Source organism: Notolepis coatsorum, assembly GCF_963971535.1.
Source record: "Notolepis coatsorum genome assembly, chromosome: 6".
Classification (NCBI taxonomy): domain Eukaryota; kingdom Metazoa; phylum Chordata; class Actinopteri; order Aulopiformes; family Paralepididae; genus Notolepis; species Notolepis coatsorum.
In genome coordinates this window covers 113,017,234-113,033,354 of record NC_140170.1, presented here as the reverse complement: position 1 = coordinate 113,033,354, position 16,121 = coordinate 113,017,234, and the positions used below count along the sequence as shown (strand labels likewise).

General features: G+C 44.1%; 1 protein-coding gene across 7 annotated transcripts in view; it reads left to right on the top strand.

Moving 5' to 3' along the window:
• r3hdm2 (R3H domain containing 2) overlaps positions 1-16,121 on the top strand; it is a 199,736-nt gene that overhangs the window by 142,406 nt on the left and 41,209 nt on the right. For all 7 annotated transcript variants that reach the window (XR_014619818.1, XM_084316857.1, XM_084316860.1 and 4 more), the window contains 4 exons: positions 6,773-7,088; positions 10,035-10,192; positions 11,492-11,631; positions 15,477-15,577. Coding sequence is in view for 6 of the 7 variants with exons in the window: in XM_084316857.1 (XP_084172983.1) it covers positions 6,773-7,088; positions 10,035-10,192; positions 11,492-11,631; positions 15,477-15,577 (715 nt within the window). In the remaining variant the exon portion in view is untranslated. The remainder of the gene's footprint in view (positions 1-6,772; positions 7,089-10,034; positions 10,193-11,491; positions 11,632-15,476; positions 15,578-16,121) is intronic.

Genomic DNA, 16,121 nt, shown 5'->3' with positions numbered 1-16,121 from the left:
TAGGGGTGCATGATATTGATTTTTTGACGCCGATATCGATAACTTTCTGCTCCTCAAGGTCGATACCGATAACCGATAATATATATATATATTTATTGTATTATAATTTACATTTTTTATGTATATTCCTGTAGTTTTTACCTAACCAGATTTACTGTATCATGACATGAGCGTTACTACTATGAACAAAACAAAGCCAAGAGAACAGGTTTGACTCTTCAAATAAAGTGACTACCGTACTTTTCGCACTATAAGCCGCACCTGACTATAAGCCGCAGCAGCTAAATTGAATGATGTGTACATATATAAGCCGCACTGGACTATAAGCCGCATGTGTTTTAATGTTTAATTACCATATGTAACGAGTGGAGCCTGCGGCTTAATTTGACTCAACACGGGAAACCTCACATTTCACTTCTTCCATCACATTAAATCAGATGTTAGTGTGCTATAAACAACCAATATGATGTAGACTTGGCATCATATATAACCCGGACACGGAAAGGATTGACAGATTGATTGCTCTTTCTCGATTCTGTGGGTGGTGGTGCATAATAACAAGAATTAACTCATTTACAAGTTGTATTAAGTAAATAAGGGAACAGCTAAATAACATTTCAATGCAGTAAAAAAAAGCAATATTTCGATTTTCGGGTTTTGTCCACATATAAGCCGCACCGTTATATAAGCCGCAGGGTCGAAAAATGGGGGAAAAAGCCGCGGCTTATAGTCCGAAAAGTACGGTATATAGACTATATTCCAAATGAATATAATTTGAGTCAATCACAAAATTCACAATCCGTCAATGTCATTAACAATGTGTTTCCCTGAACAATGAGTGAACTAAAAACCAACGGGTATTGTGCTTTGTCAGCAGATAAAACATTTGACGCTATAGGAGAGGAGACTGTTCCATGAAACAACTATTACTTGGCATTTATAGGACAGCACGCCTCAAAAATTATTAAATAAACCAAACAAACATCACAGGTCCATATGTCTGTTGTGAAACTTACGTGCTGTGATTGCTGGCTGCTTTGTCACTATGAATTGAAAATGGGGGACCCTGATGTAAACAAGACAAACTAGCTCAGTTTTACTCGTTTATAAAAATGATTTAAAATGTTTATAGTTTGGACCCACCGCTAGCTTTTAAGCAGTGCTTGATGTTGCACATTAACCTGGCTACTACGGAGGAATAAGTGACTGCGTATTCGAGCCCCTGCCTTGCATCGCAGTCACGAAAGGGGTTAGAAACCAAGCTAGCCTATGTAGGCTGCTCAGTGCTTACCTGGCCAATAATGTGGTCCTCCTCCTGGACAGATAGATTTGTTAAATCATAATATCCACAGTGGTGTGCTGTGCTGGCTGCTGGTCCTCAGTAAAGGTCCCGCAGGCGAAAAATAAGTTGCTAATAAATTGCTATATGCTTCATTGCATATGCCAAAGTGCCCGCGAGGCTAACCTCGTTCCCAGATTTATCCCGTGAGATACCGCGAGGCGAAGACGTTTGGTCATGTTTGGTCACGTTTGCTTTTAATGTGATTTGATTGGCCACTATGGCCAGACGCGAAATTAGCATATATTCCCCTACCTAGAGAACCAAGCTGGGGGCGCGGCGTGTGAAGGCTTAGGAGCTAAGACCAACCCAGCTCGAATCTTATTGGCTAATAATGAGGTAATAGGATGAATTAAAAAAAATGTAAACGGCCTAGCGTCCTAACCTCGTTCACAGCTTTATCTCGTGAGCCTCCAGGCTGGCAGACTGTGAGAGTCTGAGTCAGTGAGTATGGGCTGCCTCAGTCAGTGACAGTGTTGGAGAGAGTGGGCGCAGTTTTGCTCGTTCGGTTAATTTCTCCAGGAGGGAGAAAATTATTATAACTGAGATGAAAAATAATGATTTTTTTTTATTATTGTAAACTATAAAAAAAAATTATTTTTATTTTTATTTTATTTTTTTGGGGGAAGCTTGGCTTCCCTTGGCTTCCATGAATATTCGCCACTGCTCCCAAACTCAGACTGTGGCCCAAGGAAACGTTTAAACAAAAAATTACCATTTAGAGATACTATAACTGTTAGCTGTTACAGTAAATATGTTCTTAAACATTCAAACTGTGATAATGTGAAGAAAAACGAACATTTAATAAATGTTCTCGCGATCTGATTTTCCGACATAAGGCACGAAGTGCTGGACTCAGTCACATATCTATATAGCACATGTTCATACTTCTGTTTCATGTTTCTGTATTTTAAAACCAGGATCCAGGTACAGTAGGCACCGCAGTCTAAAATTGTCTTTCCATTTCCCTTCGTCTTTAACGCACCTCGCTGGTCCTCCTGTATTGTGATATTCATACTTTTATAAACAGTATCAACTGGAAGGGAAGGTGTGCCATGTTGTTTAGTGTGTGGCTGGTCGGCAATGTAACAGGAGAGCAAATATTGACACCCCTGCAGCCTCTAGACGGAGCTATGTGAGTGTTGTCATGTACGCTAATTAAGGTAGAGGCAGATTGTCGATTGTCAGAATTGCAGTGCGAAAGGTCTTTATTGCCAAGTAGTTTTCACATACAAGGAATTTACTTTGGTATTTTTTGGTGCGACATTAACGGACAGACAATAACAGACGGATAATAAAATAAAAAGGTGGAATGAAATAAAATGGGATATAAACTAAATTAAATGTAAGCACTATAGAATATAGTATAATTATAAGTATGAAAATAGGCCAGGGCTGTACACTGTGGTGTAATGTGTCAGTGGGGGTCCCGAGCCTTGTTGATGAGGCTCACTGCAGAGGGGAAGAAACTGTTCTTGTGGCGTGAGGTTTTGGCCCTGATGGACCGCAACCTCCTGCCAGAGGGGAGTGTCTCAAACAGATTGTGACCGTGATGGTAGGGGTCGGCCACAATCTTACCTCCACGCTTCAGGGTTCTGGAGGCGTACAGGTCTTGGAGAGATGGCAGATTGCAGCCGATCACCTTCTCAGCAGAGTGAATGACTGTCATTGGCCGTGGCTGCAGTGTGCCACACTGATGTAGGAGGTGAGGATGGACTCGATGATGCCGTATAAAAGTGCACCATCATTGTCTTTAGCAGGTTGAATTTCTTCAGCTGCCGCAGCAAGAACATCCTCTGCTTTCTTGATGAGGGAGCTGATGTTCAGCTCCCACTTGAGGTCATGGGAGAAGATAGTTCCCAAGAAGCGGAAGGACTCCACAGTGTCTGTCCACTGGGGAGTCACACAGGGTGATGGGGTTGAGTAGGGCTGGGGTCCTTCTGTAGTCCACAACCATCTCCAGTGTCTTAAGAGCATTGAGCTCCAGATGATTGATTGATTAATTGAAAACTTTATTAACAGATTGCAGAATGGGTACAGTACAGTACAGCTCAATACATACAATTGGGATGCAGACCAGAGAAAGACTTTCGTCTTGTTTACATCAGGGTCCCCCATTTTCAATTAATCATAACATATATGACACACACGACATACAGATAGACAGTACTGCTACATCTATACATTTATGACATACCAGATTTGTGATTTGTTTGTGATACAAAAAGAGTCCAGAAAAGAGAGTATATACATTTGACGTAGAAACTGTACAGGAGGTTGGGTAGGTGGGGTGGGGTTTGGTGGGGGGGGGACTGTACATTGGAGGTGGTGGGTAGGGGGTGGGTGGGGGACACTGTACACTGTACATTGGAATATTGACAAAGCCATACTTGGTCATTTACTGTACATTGGAGGGGGTTGGGTTAGGACATTTGCAGGGGCCAGTTTCGAATTGCAGTCTCCCGTAGGTGTTCTTTGAGAGTGTTTTTGAAAGTGGGTAGTGATTCACATTCCTTTACCGCTTTGGGTAGGGCGTTCCACATTGATGTGGCTTAATTGCAAAACGTGTTTAGTCCCTTGTTTGAGCCGAATCTGGGTTTAACATGATTTGTGGAGCTCCCTCTGGTGTTGTGATCGTGGTATTCACTGACCTTTGGGAAATATTTTGACATGTACATGGGTACCTTGGTCGTGTAGTGTATCTTGTAGACCAGGCCCATTGCAAGTTGCTGTACTCTGTCGTCTACTCTAAGCCATCCTAGGTTGTCAAAGTGGGCAGGGGTGAGGTGGGTTCTAGGAGTCAGGTCAAGCAGTAGTCTGACCAGTTTGTTTTGAGATGTTTGTTCTGGCTGTTCTGGCTACACCAGGTCACCAGATGGTCAATCTCCCACCTGTAGGCGGACTCATCCCCACTCATCCCCAGAGATGAGTCCAATGAGGGTGGTGTCGTCCGCGAACTTCAGGAGCTTGACTGACTGGTGACTGGAGGTGCAGCTGTTGATATACACGGAGAAGAGAAGAGGGAAAAGAACACATACTTGGGGGGAACCTGTGCTGATGGTCTGAGGTGTGTTTTCCTAGTCTCACATGCTGCTTCCAGGAGTTATGTGATGCAGGTGTAGTCGGCACGCTCTGCTGGGAGAGCTTGTCCTGTAGCAGGGCCGGGATGACTGTATTGAAGGCAGAGCTGAAATCCACAAACAGGATCCTGGCGTAGGTTCCTGCGGAGTCCAGGTGCTGGAGGACGAAGTGGAGTGTCATGTTGACAGCGTCGTTTAGAGACCTGTTGGCTCTGTAGGTGAACTGCAGGGGGTCCAGGAGAGGGTCTGTTATTGTTTTGAGGTGTGTAAGCACAAGGCACTCAAAAGACTCACCACAGCGACGGGTCTGTAGTAAGACGGGTCTGTCCTTCCTTCCACTTCCTTCCTCTGTGTCCTTTTGATGTTATACCTTCTACTTCCTTCCTCTGTGTCCTTTTGATGTTATACCTTCCACTTCCTTCCTCTGTGTCCTTTTGATGTCTCTTTTGGTAGAGTGGTGAGGGTGGCTAGCTAGCTGTAGCCCAGTTGGAAAAGCCACAAATGGTCATGGAGTTCAATCCCAAACCCTTAACTAAAAGGCTGGTGCTTGGACACTGCCCCACACACTGCCCCACACCATTTGATTGCTGTTTGCTCCTAATCGAGGCTTCTCACCCCATAATAAATCCATTTAGTTGTCCACTACCGAATTCTGTGCTGTAGACCTGGACTTCTGTACTAGGGATGCACCGATACCACTTTTCCACTGCTGATACCGATTCTGAGTGCTAAACCTTCTGTATCAGACTATACTAAGTACCGATCCAATCCATCCTTTTAACTTAGAGACCATACATTTGGAGTCATTGGACAAAAAAGATTGAGATATATAATGTTTTTCTCCATTAGAGAGATCTAACATCCTTCTACAGTATGTGTTAAAACTGCAGCAAATCAAGTCACTGCTTTGTAGCATGTTACACATTTCTTGGTATCGAATTTTAGTATTGAGGAAATTCTCCAATACCCTTTAGCCTGGTATCAATATCCAATATCGGTATCAGTACATCCCTATTCTGTACTCCATGATTTTATTTTATTTCCTTTTTTTTGTATAGATGCCACCTCATAGAGCCGAAATGTCACTAATTCATTCAGTTCATTCATGTAGTAATTCATTCACTCACAGGTAGCCACTCTGCCCCTAGTGGCTGCTCACAGGCATGATACTTTGTGTTCAATCAAAGAGCATGGAAGGCATGATGAAGGCATCTGTGACACTTTGTGGCCTTGTTTCTTTTCCAGTTTTTATTGTTTTCCATTTTCATGAAATGTGTAACAAGCAGAAATATAAAATATACATGTTGGTGTTTGCGGTTTCCTTGCATATGAACATCTGCATCACAGTGCACTGCATCCTGCATGATAAGGTGGGATGGTCTTCTCTATCAGAGAGACAAAATAGACATTCAGTATCAGTTTATCTTTAAAGCCATTGATGGAAAATTACCACCACGATGCTTGCTTGGAATATGGACCTTATCTGAACTGCTCAAATGATTGGCCTTCACTTAAGGTCCCACAAGTTCAGTCTGCCTTTTGTTTTGATGCACCAGCTTCCTGGAATGATCTTCAACTCCACTAAAAATCAATACATGGACAATATAAAAAATCATGATCACAAACCACCCTTCCTCAATATGTAACGTTTTTAACTTAATTTAATTTGATCGCGGTTTTTCTTTCTCTTTTGTATTTTGTCCTATTCATGCGAATGTTTTGTTTCTCTTTTATATGTACTTGAATTGTTTGAACTTGTAACCTCAATCTTCATTTCGAGAATAAATATCAATCTCTAGGACGGTTATTCACACATTTAACACATTTGTCATTCTTGAACTCAAACTATATATGTACATTTGTCCAGACTAGAAAAACTGTAGTTGTGATTTCTGACTAATGCTTTATAGCAAGAGTATTGACTTACTAGTGCACATCCTTCCAATGCACCAATAAAGCTTGATTTGATGATTGATTTGATTTTTATTTAGTACATACAATTTATACAATAGTATAAAAACAAGGGGTACAAGGATAACATGTGAAAGTCTGTCGACTTGTTTCCAACATGGTCCCAAGAAGAATACAGTAAATCACAAAGAAAGAGTTAAGAAGATAAAATAGATACAACAAGTAGATAAAATAGACAACACAATTTTCTGAAAGAGCCTCATTACAGCATGTCATGTTCCTGTTCTTCAAGAGTGGTGGCCAAGCACCCTCTGCAACCTATTGTTGCAGATGTCGCTTCACACCCCTCTTGAAGACAGCAATAGTGGGGGAGTTTTGGATGGCCCTGGTTTCCCTCAGATGCAGGTGTCACCATAGTAACTCTTAGTTCTCTTTGGTTCAGATCCAGGTGTCGTACTACCCTCCTGGTCAGTATCCCAGCTCGGGACCGCAGTACCGTGTGGCCCAGCCCATATCGCACCAGGTGTCTTATCCTGCCCAGCGCACACAGCCCATGCCTCAACCCACACAGCCGTCGGGTCAGTACTCCATGCCTCAACCCACACAGCCGTCGGGTCAGTACTCCATGCCTCAACCCACACAGCCGTCGGGTCAGTACTCCATGCCTCAACCCACACAGCCGTCGGGTCAGTACTCCATGCCTCAACCCACACCTCCGTCGGGTCAGTACTCCATGCCTCAACCCACACCACCATCAGGTCAGTACTCCATGCCTCTCATTTTCTACATCTGTGCATTGCACTGATTAAAAGTAGTAGATCCATACATTTTGGATCTACTACATCTGTGCATAAAGTTTCCAATTGATAAAGTGAAGTAGTATTAGGTTGTTATTAAATAAGAATTAAATTTTTATTTGCAGGATTATCTAGATGTCTTCCTTAGTTAGGAATGTGATATGCAGATGCAGAAAAGTGTCTATATGACGACGCCACGTGCAGTTGTGTTTGAAACCACTGCTCTCATCATGCTATGAAAGTCTTGGGTCTAGTGTTTTGACATATTCTCACTTTGTTCACATCTGTTGTTTTGACTCAGTAACCCTGCGTTTTATCATAATTTTTTTATACTCTACTTTGGGAAGAACCTTGAGTCCTATTGTATGTAGGCTCATATCAAAGTATACCAGGGGAAAGGTATATTTGACTAGTATTTTTCTGCCAAGTTAAGTATAAGGGGAAAGGTAGACCAGGATTGTTCTGCCAAGTTAAATATGCCAACACCAAAATAGCTCTTTTTCTACTGGGAAAACACTGCTGGTGTTTTCCCAGGTGGTGTGTACAGTAGGGATGCACCGATCCGACTTGTTCAGTCCCGATACCGATACCTGGTTTTGGGTATCGGCCAATACCGATCCGATACCCATTGTCCAATTCTTTTTTCCAAAAAAGTTTAAAAAAACAATAGATTTAATCCACGTTTTTTTATTTATTTTTTATATTAAAATATATTTTGTTTTTAAGAATTGTAAAGGATCACAAGTGTGTTTTTGATTTGTTGTAAACAAAGATGGAAAATAAACTTCATTCATTCAATTAATAAACTGTATGCCTCACTGTGTGGAAGAGACTGGGATCATTCTTTTGTGCAAGGCAACATCAGGCTTGACTTAAAACATTACTTTCCTAACTGTAACAAATTAACACATAGATATAAATGTACTGAATGGTTATTTCTTATTTTATTTATTAATAAAAAAATAAAATAAAAAATCTGATATATATATATATTTTTTACCGATACCCGATCCAGCTATTTTACTGATATCGGCGGCCGATACCAATACCAATATCGGATCGGTGCATCCCTAGTGTACAGTACAACCTCTACATTAAAAGGTTATTTCACTTTATTAGAACTTGTCAAGTTTCTGCAATTTTACCTCTATGTAAATGCATCTACAAATAAGCTAGTGACCACTGCTGTTCCTGCTGTCAACACCACCATTCCTCACAGGTGTCAGGCTCCTCATTCACTTCCATCCATTTTGAGGATCAAGTCTAAATATAATACTTCTGAATTATAAACAAAGAATACAGCAATATTAACAAAGGTACTTGTTCTGTTTAGCCAATGTTGCCGTTTTCTAATTATGAGTATAGGAACTATTTATCTCGAAGTGTAGTTTACCAACTGTCAACTTTCACTGTTTAGAATCTTTCTTCCAGCAAGGCAGCACGTAACCATGGTAACCACTCCCTGAACATTCCATGCAGGGCAAAGATACACGGCACACTCAGACCTACAACAAATTGGCCGGATCTGCTTTTATTTTGTCCCCTTTTATTGAGATCTTAACAGCAATAGTTTGTTTATACTTCAGAAGTATGATATGGATTAGGACTTTACTTTAGTTAAGACTGCAGATTTTTTACAAGTTCTGCAAAAGTGAAATGTCTTTTTTAGGACCTGTGAATGTGTGTTTATACAGTAACATACAGGCAGGTGGACACTGTTGAAGTGTGTGTTTATACAGTAACAGATAGGCAGGCAGATAGATAGTGTTTACTAGGTGAATGGACTCTAGCTCACCATAGAGGCCTGCCAAATCAGCGAGGCTTATAGCCTAGTGGTCACTGAGACCTTTGTCAGCTCGTGGAATTGTCTCAAACTCAAACTGTCTAGTGTGGATTGTTTATTTTGGCAGGAAAAATGACCGGCACTGTCTACAACTCTTTTGAAAATGAACTTTTTGCACACCTGAGTGTAGGTGGACAGGTGCTTAGGAGAAGACTATGGTCCAACACCATTGGAACAAGGAACTCCCGCACATTGTCTTCTTCACTTGCTATTAAAACATATATATTGAGAACAATGTTTCAGAACAAGGACCTTCATCAGCTCTGACTGATGAATGGTGACGTTTGTTGCCCATCACTATAACCCATACTAGACACTAATCGGTGGAAAGTCCAGAGTTACCCTTTTAATCATTTTGGACTACAGACCCAGGCGCACCTGTATGCGTGCAAGGTTCCCCAGACACATTACATCAGCTTGATCGGGGCTAGCTAATGTGTAGCTAACGTCAGAGGAATAGGAAGGTACAACTCACCTTGGACCTGATAAAAAACGAGGACTCATTGGGCACCTTCCAGAGCTCGATCATGAAGTATTTTTAATCCTGGAGACTATTAAATGTCTTCAGATGTGAAATATTACTGCTGAATGACTCAAGTTGTAGTTGTGTTGTGCTGGGCTATGTAAATGGAGTAGATGGGAGATCAGTTCTTATTGGCTGAAGTGTGGTGGAGGACAGATTATAAGGATCCTGCACTCCAACAATCAAACAGTTTGCAACATATTGTGCCTTTTGTTCATTGGTTAAATGTTCATATAAAGCCCTCCTACGTATGAGCTACGACTGCTCATTTGGCCAACACATCCCCTCAGCAGTATTCCTCTGCATACGTCACACTAGGCTTTTTGCCATCCAGCACGGCTGGGTAAACGGTATGAGTCTATAGTTAAATCATATATTTATATCTTAACACTCCCGAGCAAGCACAAGCAAGTCCAGTAGAAGGTACAGCAGGAGAAAGTCCAGCAGTCTTTCCACCATGCCTAGTCCTCTAGCCTGGTCTCCTCTTCTCTTAATCTCCCTTCCTACCCCAGTCGAACTGCGGTCTCTTTTCCTTCCTCAGGTCTCCAGACCATGATGCCCACCCAGCAGCCTAGCTATCAGGGCATGCTGGGAGTGCAGCAGCCTCAGAACCCCGGCCTGATCAATACTCAAAGAGCAGGCATGGGGGGACAGATGCAAAGCATGATGGTCCAGTACCCACAGATGCCCTCATATCAGGTACCACACATGCTCGGTACAAAAACACTGAACAGCATTCAATTGTGAAATGTGATCAATAAAAAGCCAACGGTTATATACCCTGAAACTTCTAAGTGTGATACCAGACTGAAAGATGCGGTTCCACTAACAGCAATTCAGCTTGGCAACAGATTGGTCATCTATGCAGAATGCTGGGATCATAAAATCAATAAAAAGCTAATGTTGGCTACTAATCTTTGTTGCTCATTTAGTTCTGCTTAACGTAGCCACTACTATTTTTTGGAATTTAAAGTCATACTGGGATATTCTGGTCTCTACTGGTACTGTGAAGTTTTAGATTTTTCTTCACCAGACACGTGGGTAAATAAGATCCTAATTAGCTGTTTTATGGTAACCTATATAGTAGGGGTGGGAATCACCAGAGGCCTCATGATACGATACTATCACGATACTTGAGTCACGATACGATAGTATTGCGATACTAAGTATATTGCGATGTTAATATTGCGATATATTGCCATTTATTACCTTTTTTCAACTGCAAAGTAAAACTTTGTCAACATGTTTTATCTAATAAAATAAAGTTCAGTCTGTTCATCTCACTTCAATAATTTTTATTGCAGAACATGGTATTTTCTCAAGCAGGTGGATGTAAACACTGTAATCTGTGTTGCATGTACCTGACAAACTGAACTGTTTGTATTAGTCATATTGCACACATGTGTGTGTGTGGACTACTGTACTATTACAGGTATTGAAATGAACAATGCAACTTCTTTATACAAAAAAAATATATATACAATACAGTATCGCCACGCAAAGTATCGCGATACTACTACGTATCGATATTTTCCCCCACCACTACTACCGGTATATAGTTATATATTTCCGCATAATTTGGAATGGGGACCATGTAGGCACAACCACGTTCAAATAAACACATGCGGCGGTTGAGTCACACTCCCTCCTTATTGCCAGCCTGATGGAGGGAGAACCATGTAGACTCAACCCCCGGAATTCTGTGCTTATTCCACGTAATTATATATGGCTGAGTGAGTCTACATGGTTGGTTAAACCTGACGAGGGCCCTCTGTGGTCGAAAGGTTGTCCGTTTATGTAATAAAGTGGTTTTGTTATATTCCTCATGCAGCGCCTACAAAGTGTATGACTTATTCTCTCTCCCCAGTCTAGACACTTCCTGTTTCCAAGTGATGTAAACCCACATGGTCCTCATTCTAAACGATGGAAGATCTTGCACAGTGCATCTTCTGTAAATAACGCTGTCCCCCTCCCCTCCCCTCTCCTCTCCTCTGCCAGGTGCCGGTAGGTACAGAGTCGCAGCAGGTGGTACAGCAGCAGTACCAGCAGCAGGTGATGGTTCCAGTCAGCCAGTCTGTCCAGGGGCCCATGCCCGTCTACTACAGCGTCATCACTCCCACCCAGCAGAACAGCACAAGGTACAGGATTAATGTACTTCAGTTCAGATGCATTGCTTGGTTCCAAGGCGGCTGTGAAGCGGTGTTGAGCCTCCTTGAGTTGTTGTGGACCTACCGTAAAAACTCACCATCTGTAATAGGAGGTGCCTAAACCTCCCTCCCATGCTATCCTTCGAATACCTTGCCCTCTCCCTCCCCAACTCTATCACTGCACTACTCCTCTACCGCCCTCCAAAGCCTCATCCCTCTTTTTTAACTGAACTTTCTGATCTCCTGACCATAGCCTCCACTCTCTCCACCCGCCTCCTACTTACCGGTGACCTCAACATCCATGTTGACCAACCAAACTCAAACCTCACTCCTGACTTCCTCTCCCTCCTTGACTGTTTTAGCCTCACCCAGCACATCAACTTCCCCACCCACAACAAAGGCCACACACTTGACCTTGTTTGCTCTGCCTCCCTACCCATATCCAATCCTCACCCCATCCCATTCCCACTCTCTGACCACTACTGCATCCTTTTCTCTGCTCCCCTTCCCCCACCCCACCACTCCATCAAACGCACCATCTCTTTCCGTAACATAAAATCCATCGACCCTCTCACACTGTCTCAATCCATATCCTCTGCCTTTCCCCCTGACTCCGCCCCCTCTAACCCCGACGACTATGCCCTCCTCCTCAACTCTACTCTCTCTGACTCCCTCGACTCACTGGCACCCCTGAAAACCATCACTGTCTCATTCACCACCTCCTCCCCCTGGTACACTCCGGAACTCCGCTCCATGAAGCAGACCGGCCGTCAACTAGAACGCCTCTATAAAAAAACCCGCCTCACCATCCACGCCGACCTCCACAAACAGCACGTCTCCTCCTACTGTGATGCACTCCAAGCTGCCAAATCTGCCCACTACTCCACCATCATCAACAGCAGCAACCGCAACCCCCGGACCCTCTTCTCCACTGTCAAGAAACTCCTACAACCCCCGGACAATAACTCACTCTCCTCCCCTGACCTCTGCAACTCGTTTCTCCTCTTCTTCAATAATAAAGTATCTTTAATCAACAGCTCACTGACTGCCCGCATCGCCAATTCCCCCACCCTCGCCCCCCCCACCAACATTTTTCCCCCACCTGACTCCATCCCTCCCACCCCTTTTACTGCCTTCGCCCCAGTTGACTCCTCCTTCATCATGGACCTCATGACTACCTCCAAGACCACTACCTGCTCCCTTGACCCCCTACCCACTACTCTCACCAAAGCCTGCCTCCCTGCTCTCATCCCCCACCTCACCGCCCTTTTCAACCAGTCACTATCCCTAGGCCACGTCCCCTCCCCCTACAAACTCGCCGCTGTCACCCCTGTCCTCAAAAAACCCACTCTTGACCCATCCAGCCTCTCCAACTACCGCCCCATATCCAATCTTCCTTTTTTCTCAAAAACACTGGAACGTATTGCTGCCTCCCAACTCCACTCCCATCTCCAGTCCAACACCCTCTATGAACCCCTTCAGTCTGGCTTCCGTCCCGCTCACAGCACCGAAACTGCACTGGTAAAGGTCATCAACGACCTCCTCATCTCCGCTGACTCCGGTGCCCTCAACATCCTGATCCTACTCGATCTCAGTGCAGCCTTTGACACAGTGTGTCACTCCATCCTCCTCCAAAGGCTGCACCAACTGGGTGTTGAGGGCACAGCACTTGACTGGTTCTCCTCCTACCTCACTGACAGACACCAATTCATCTCCCTCTCCGGCCACACCTCCTCCCCAGTCACACAGGGGGTCCCCCAAGGCTCAGTCCTTGGCCCCCTGCTCTTCATCTGCTACATTCTCCCCCTTGGTCACATCATCCGCAAATACCACCTCAACTTCCACTGTTACGCTGACGACACCCAAATCTACATCAGTACACAATCCCCCCACAGCCCACCCCTCAGTCACATCGAATCATGCATCACCGAACTCCAAACTTGGATGACCCACAACTTCCTCAAACTGAACAGTGACAAGACTGAACTTCTCATCATTGGCACCAAAACCACCCTCACCAGATCCGGACCCATCACACTCACCATCAACGACTCCACCATCACCCCCTCCCCCCTAGTCCGCAACCTTGGTGTCCTCCTTGACCCCACCCTCTCATTTGACCCCCACGTCCGCTTCATCGTGAAAACATCCTACTTTCACCTCCGCAACATCGCAAAAATCCGTCACTGCCTCTCCCCCCCCGCTGCTGAATCCCTCATTCACGCCTTCATCTCCTCCCGCCTGGACTACTGCAACTCCCTCCTCACTGGTATCACCTCCCGCTCCCTCCATAAACTGCAAATGGTCCAAAATTCAGCCGCCCGCCTCCTCACTAACACCCGGTCCCGCGAACACATCACTCCTGTCCTCCACTCCCTCCACTGGCTCCCGATCAAACACCGCATTAACTTTAAAACACTACTCCTCACCTTCAAAGCCCTCCACAGCCTGGCCCCCCCCTACCTGACTGATCTCCTTCTCCCCTACCGCCCCACCCGTTCCCTCCGGTCCTCCTCCACTGCCTCCCTCACTGTCCCGACATCCAAGCTTAAAAACTTCGGTGATCGGGCCTTCTCTCGCACTGCACCCCGACTCTGGAACTCCCTCCCCCAGTCCATCAGAGACTCCCCTACACTCTCCACCTTCAAAGCTCGCCTCAAAACCCACCTGTTCTCCCTTGCCTTCAACCCCCCCCACCCCTAAACCCCCCCCTCCCCTCCAACCTAATTGATATGTCTCCAGTCTTTTTTTTTGTGCCATCAGGCTGTCTCCCCCGTTCCCCCCATGGTCTCATGTTCCTTTTGTTTTTGTTTCTTTGTTGTTTTGTTTTTGTTTCTTTGTTTTCGTTTCTTTGTTTGTACCCCTGCTCCCGACTACTGTCAGCGACTTCGGGTTATTGAGAAGCGCTATATAAATTAAATTAATTATTATTATTATTATTACTTGGTGACCTGCCTGAAACGACCCCCCACACCCTTTGTCCCCTTTTAGTTATGCTTATTAAATGGCCACAGGGATACCAAGTGTCTTCCTGGAGGTGGCGCTCTACACCTGTAGACGATGTTGCAGCAGCCGGAGTAGCAGTCACAGTTGAAGGGGAACTTTGCCAACAAACGATGCTGATTTATATTGCACATAATCTCACACATCCCAAAACTCTAAACGGTTTTACACACGTTCATTTAGTTTGATAGTTATTGTGAGTAAATTAGATTGAATATGGCCACCAGTGATGTCATCGGGACGTTGAATCCTTGTGTTGTGTTAATTACAGCGCAATGAAATGATGTAGATGAAAAAATAACACAAGGAGTCAATGTCCCCCGATGACATCACTGGTGTGTCATCATAATGTGCAAAGTAAATCGGCATTCTTTTTTGGTGAAGTGCCCCTTTAAGTCTGTATTGGGCATCCCAGGTATCAGTGAAGTTGTTAACTGTTCTGCTGACATTGTGCTTGGCAATAAATGGACAGACTTACTGGAACATTGAAAAAGTGGTTTTATGATTCTCATCCTTACACAGAGAATCAATAATGTATTTTATTTATGTTTTTTATCTTTCTGGATGTGCTTTTCTCTGTAGTCTCCTTGCTAAGTCGCCCACTCAAACAAAATATTAGCATTGTAATTGAAGCGCAGCGGAGCATGGCTGTGTAGGGATGTGATATGCCTATGGGTGACTGACTAAACATTTAAACTATGCTGCATATATTATGCGTGTTTGTGCATTTCTCCGCATTTATTTATTTTCTGTGTGTACACTTGCCTGTCCCCACATCCCCGTTTCTCTTTATGCATGTGTGTCTCTTGTCCCCATCTCTCTCTCTCTGCCAGTCCGTCAGTAGGGTACCTGCAGCCCCCCAGCTCTGAACAGTACCAGATCACCCAGTCCCCAGCCCCCTGCAACCCTCAGCAAATGCAGCAGCAATATTCAGGTGAGAGGTAGTACCCAGGGTCCTGGGGTTGGATTTATACCAAACTGCAAAGTCATGTTAAGAGGATAATAAACACTGGGTTTACTCTCTTTAATTGTAAATCCTGTACAATTTCTTCATGTGGTGGGCAATGTTCCCTCTAATTTTTTTTCGGTCTGAGCAAACACTCAAACCTCCTGAGCAGACATCAGCAACTACTGAGCAACATACGTCACCTTCCGATTAACCGGTTGGTTGATAAGCGGCGGTTTGTAAAAAATAATTTACCTTAATATCCAACATAAAAATCTACACATTTAGCTGATACACAGAAATACACAAAATATGTATTTGACCATTGACGATACAGAGCAACGTCCTCCCTCCCTCTTCTCTCTCTCCCTCCCTCTCTCCCTCTAAACCTCTCACCTTCCCCTCTGCTTCATTCCTCCTTTCTGTTATTCAGATACACATCATTAAAAGAAAGTCACTTGTTTCCAGACTCCTCTGGTCTGGTCTTAGCTCTTACTTAGTCCTTTCTGTTAGTCTGTGTGCACACTGCAAA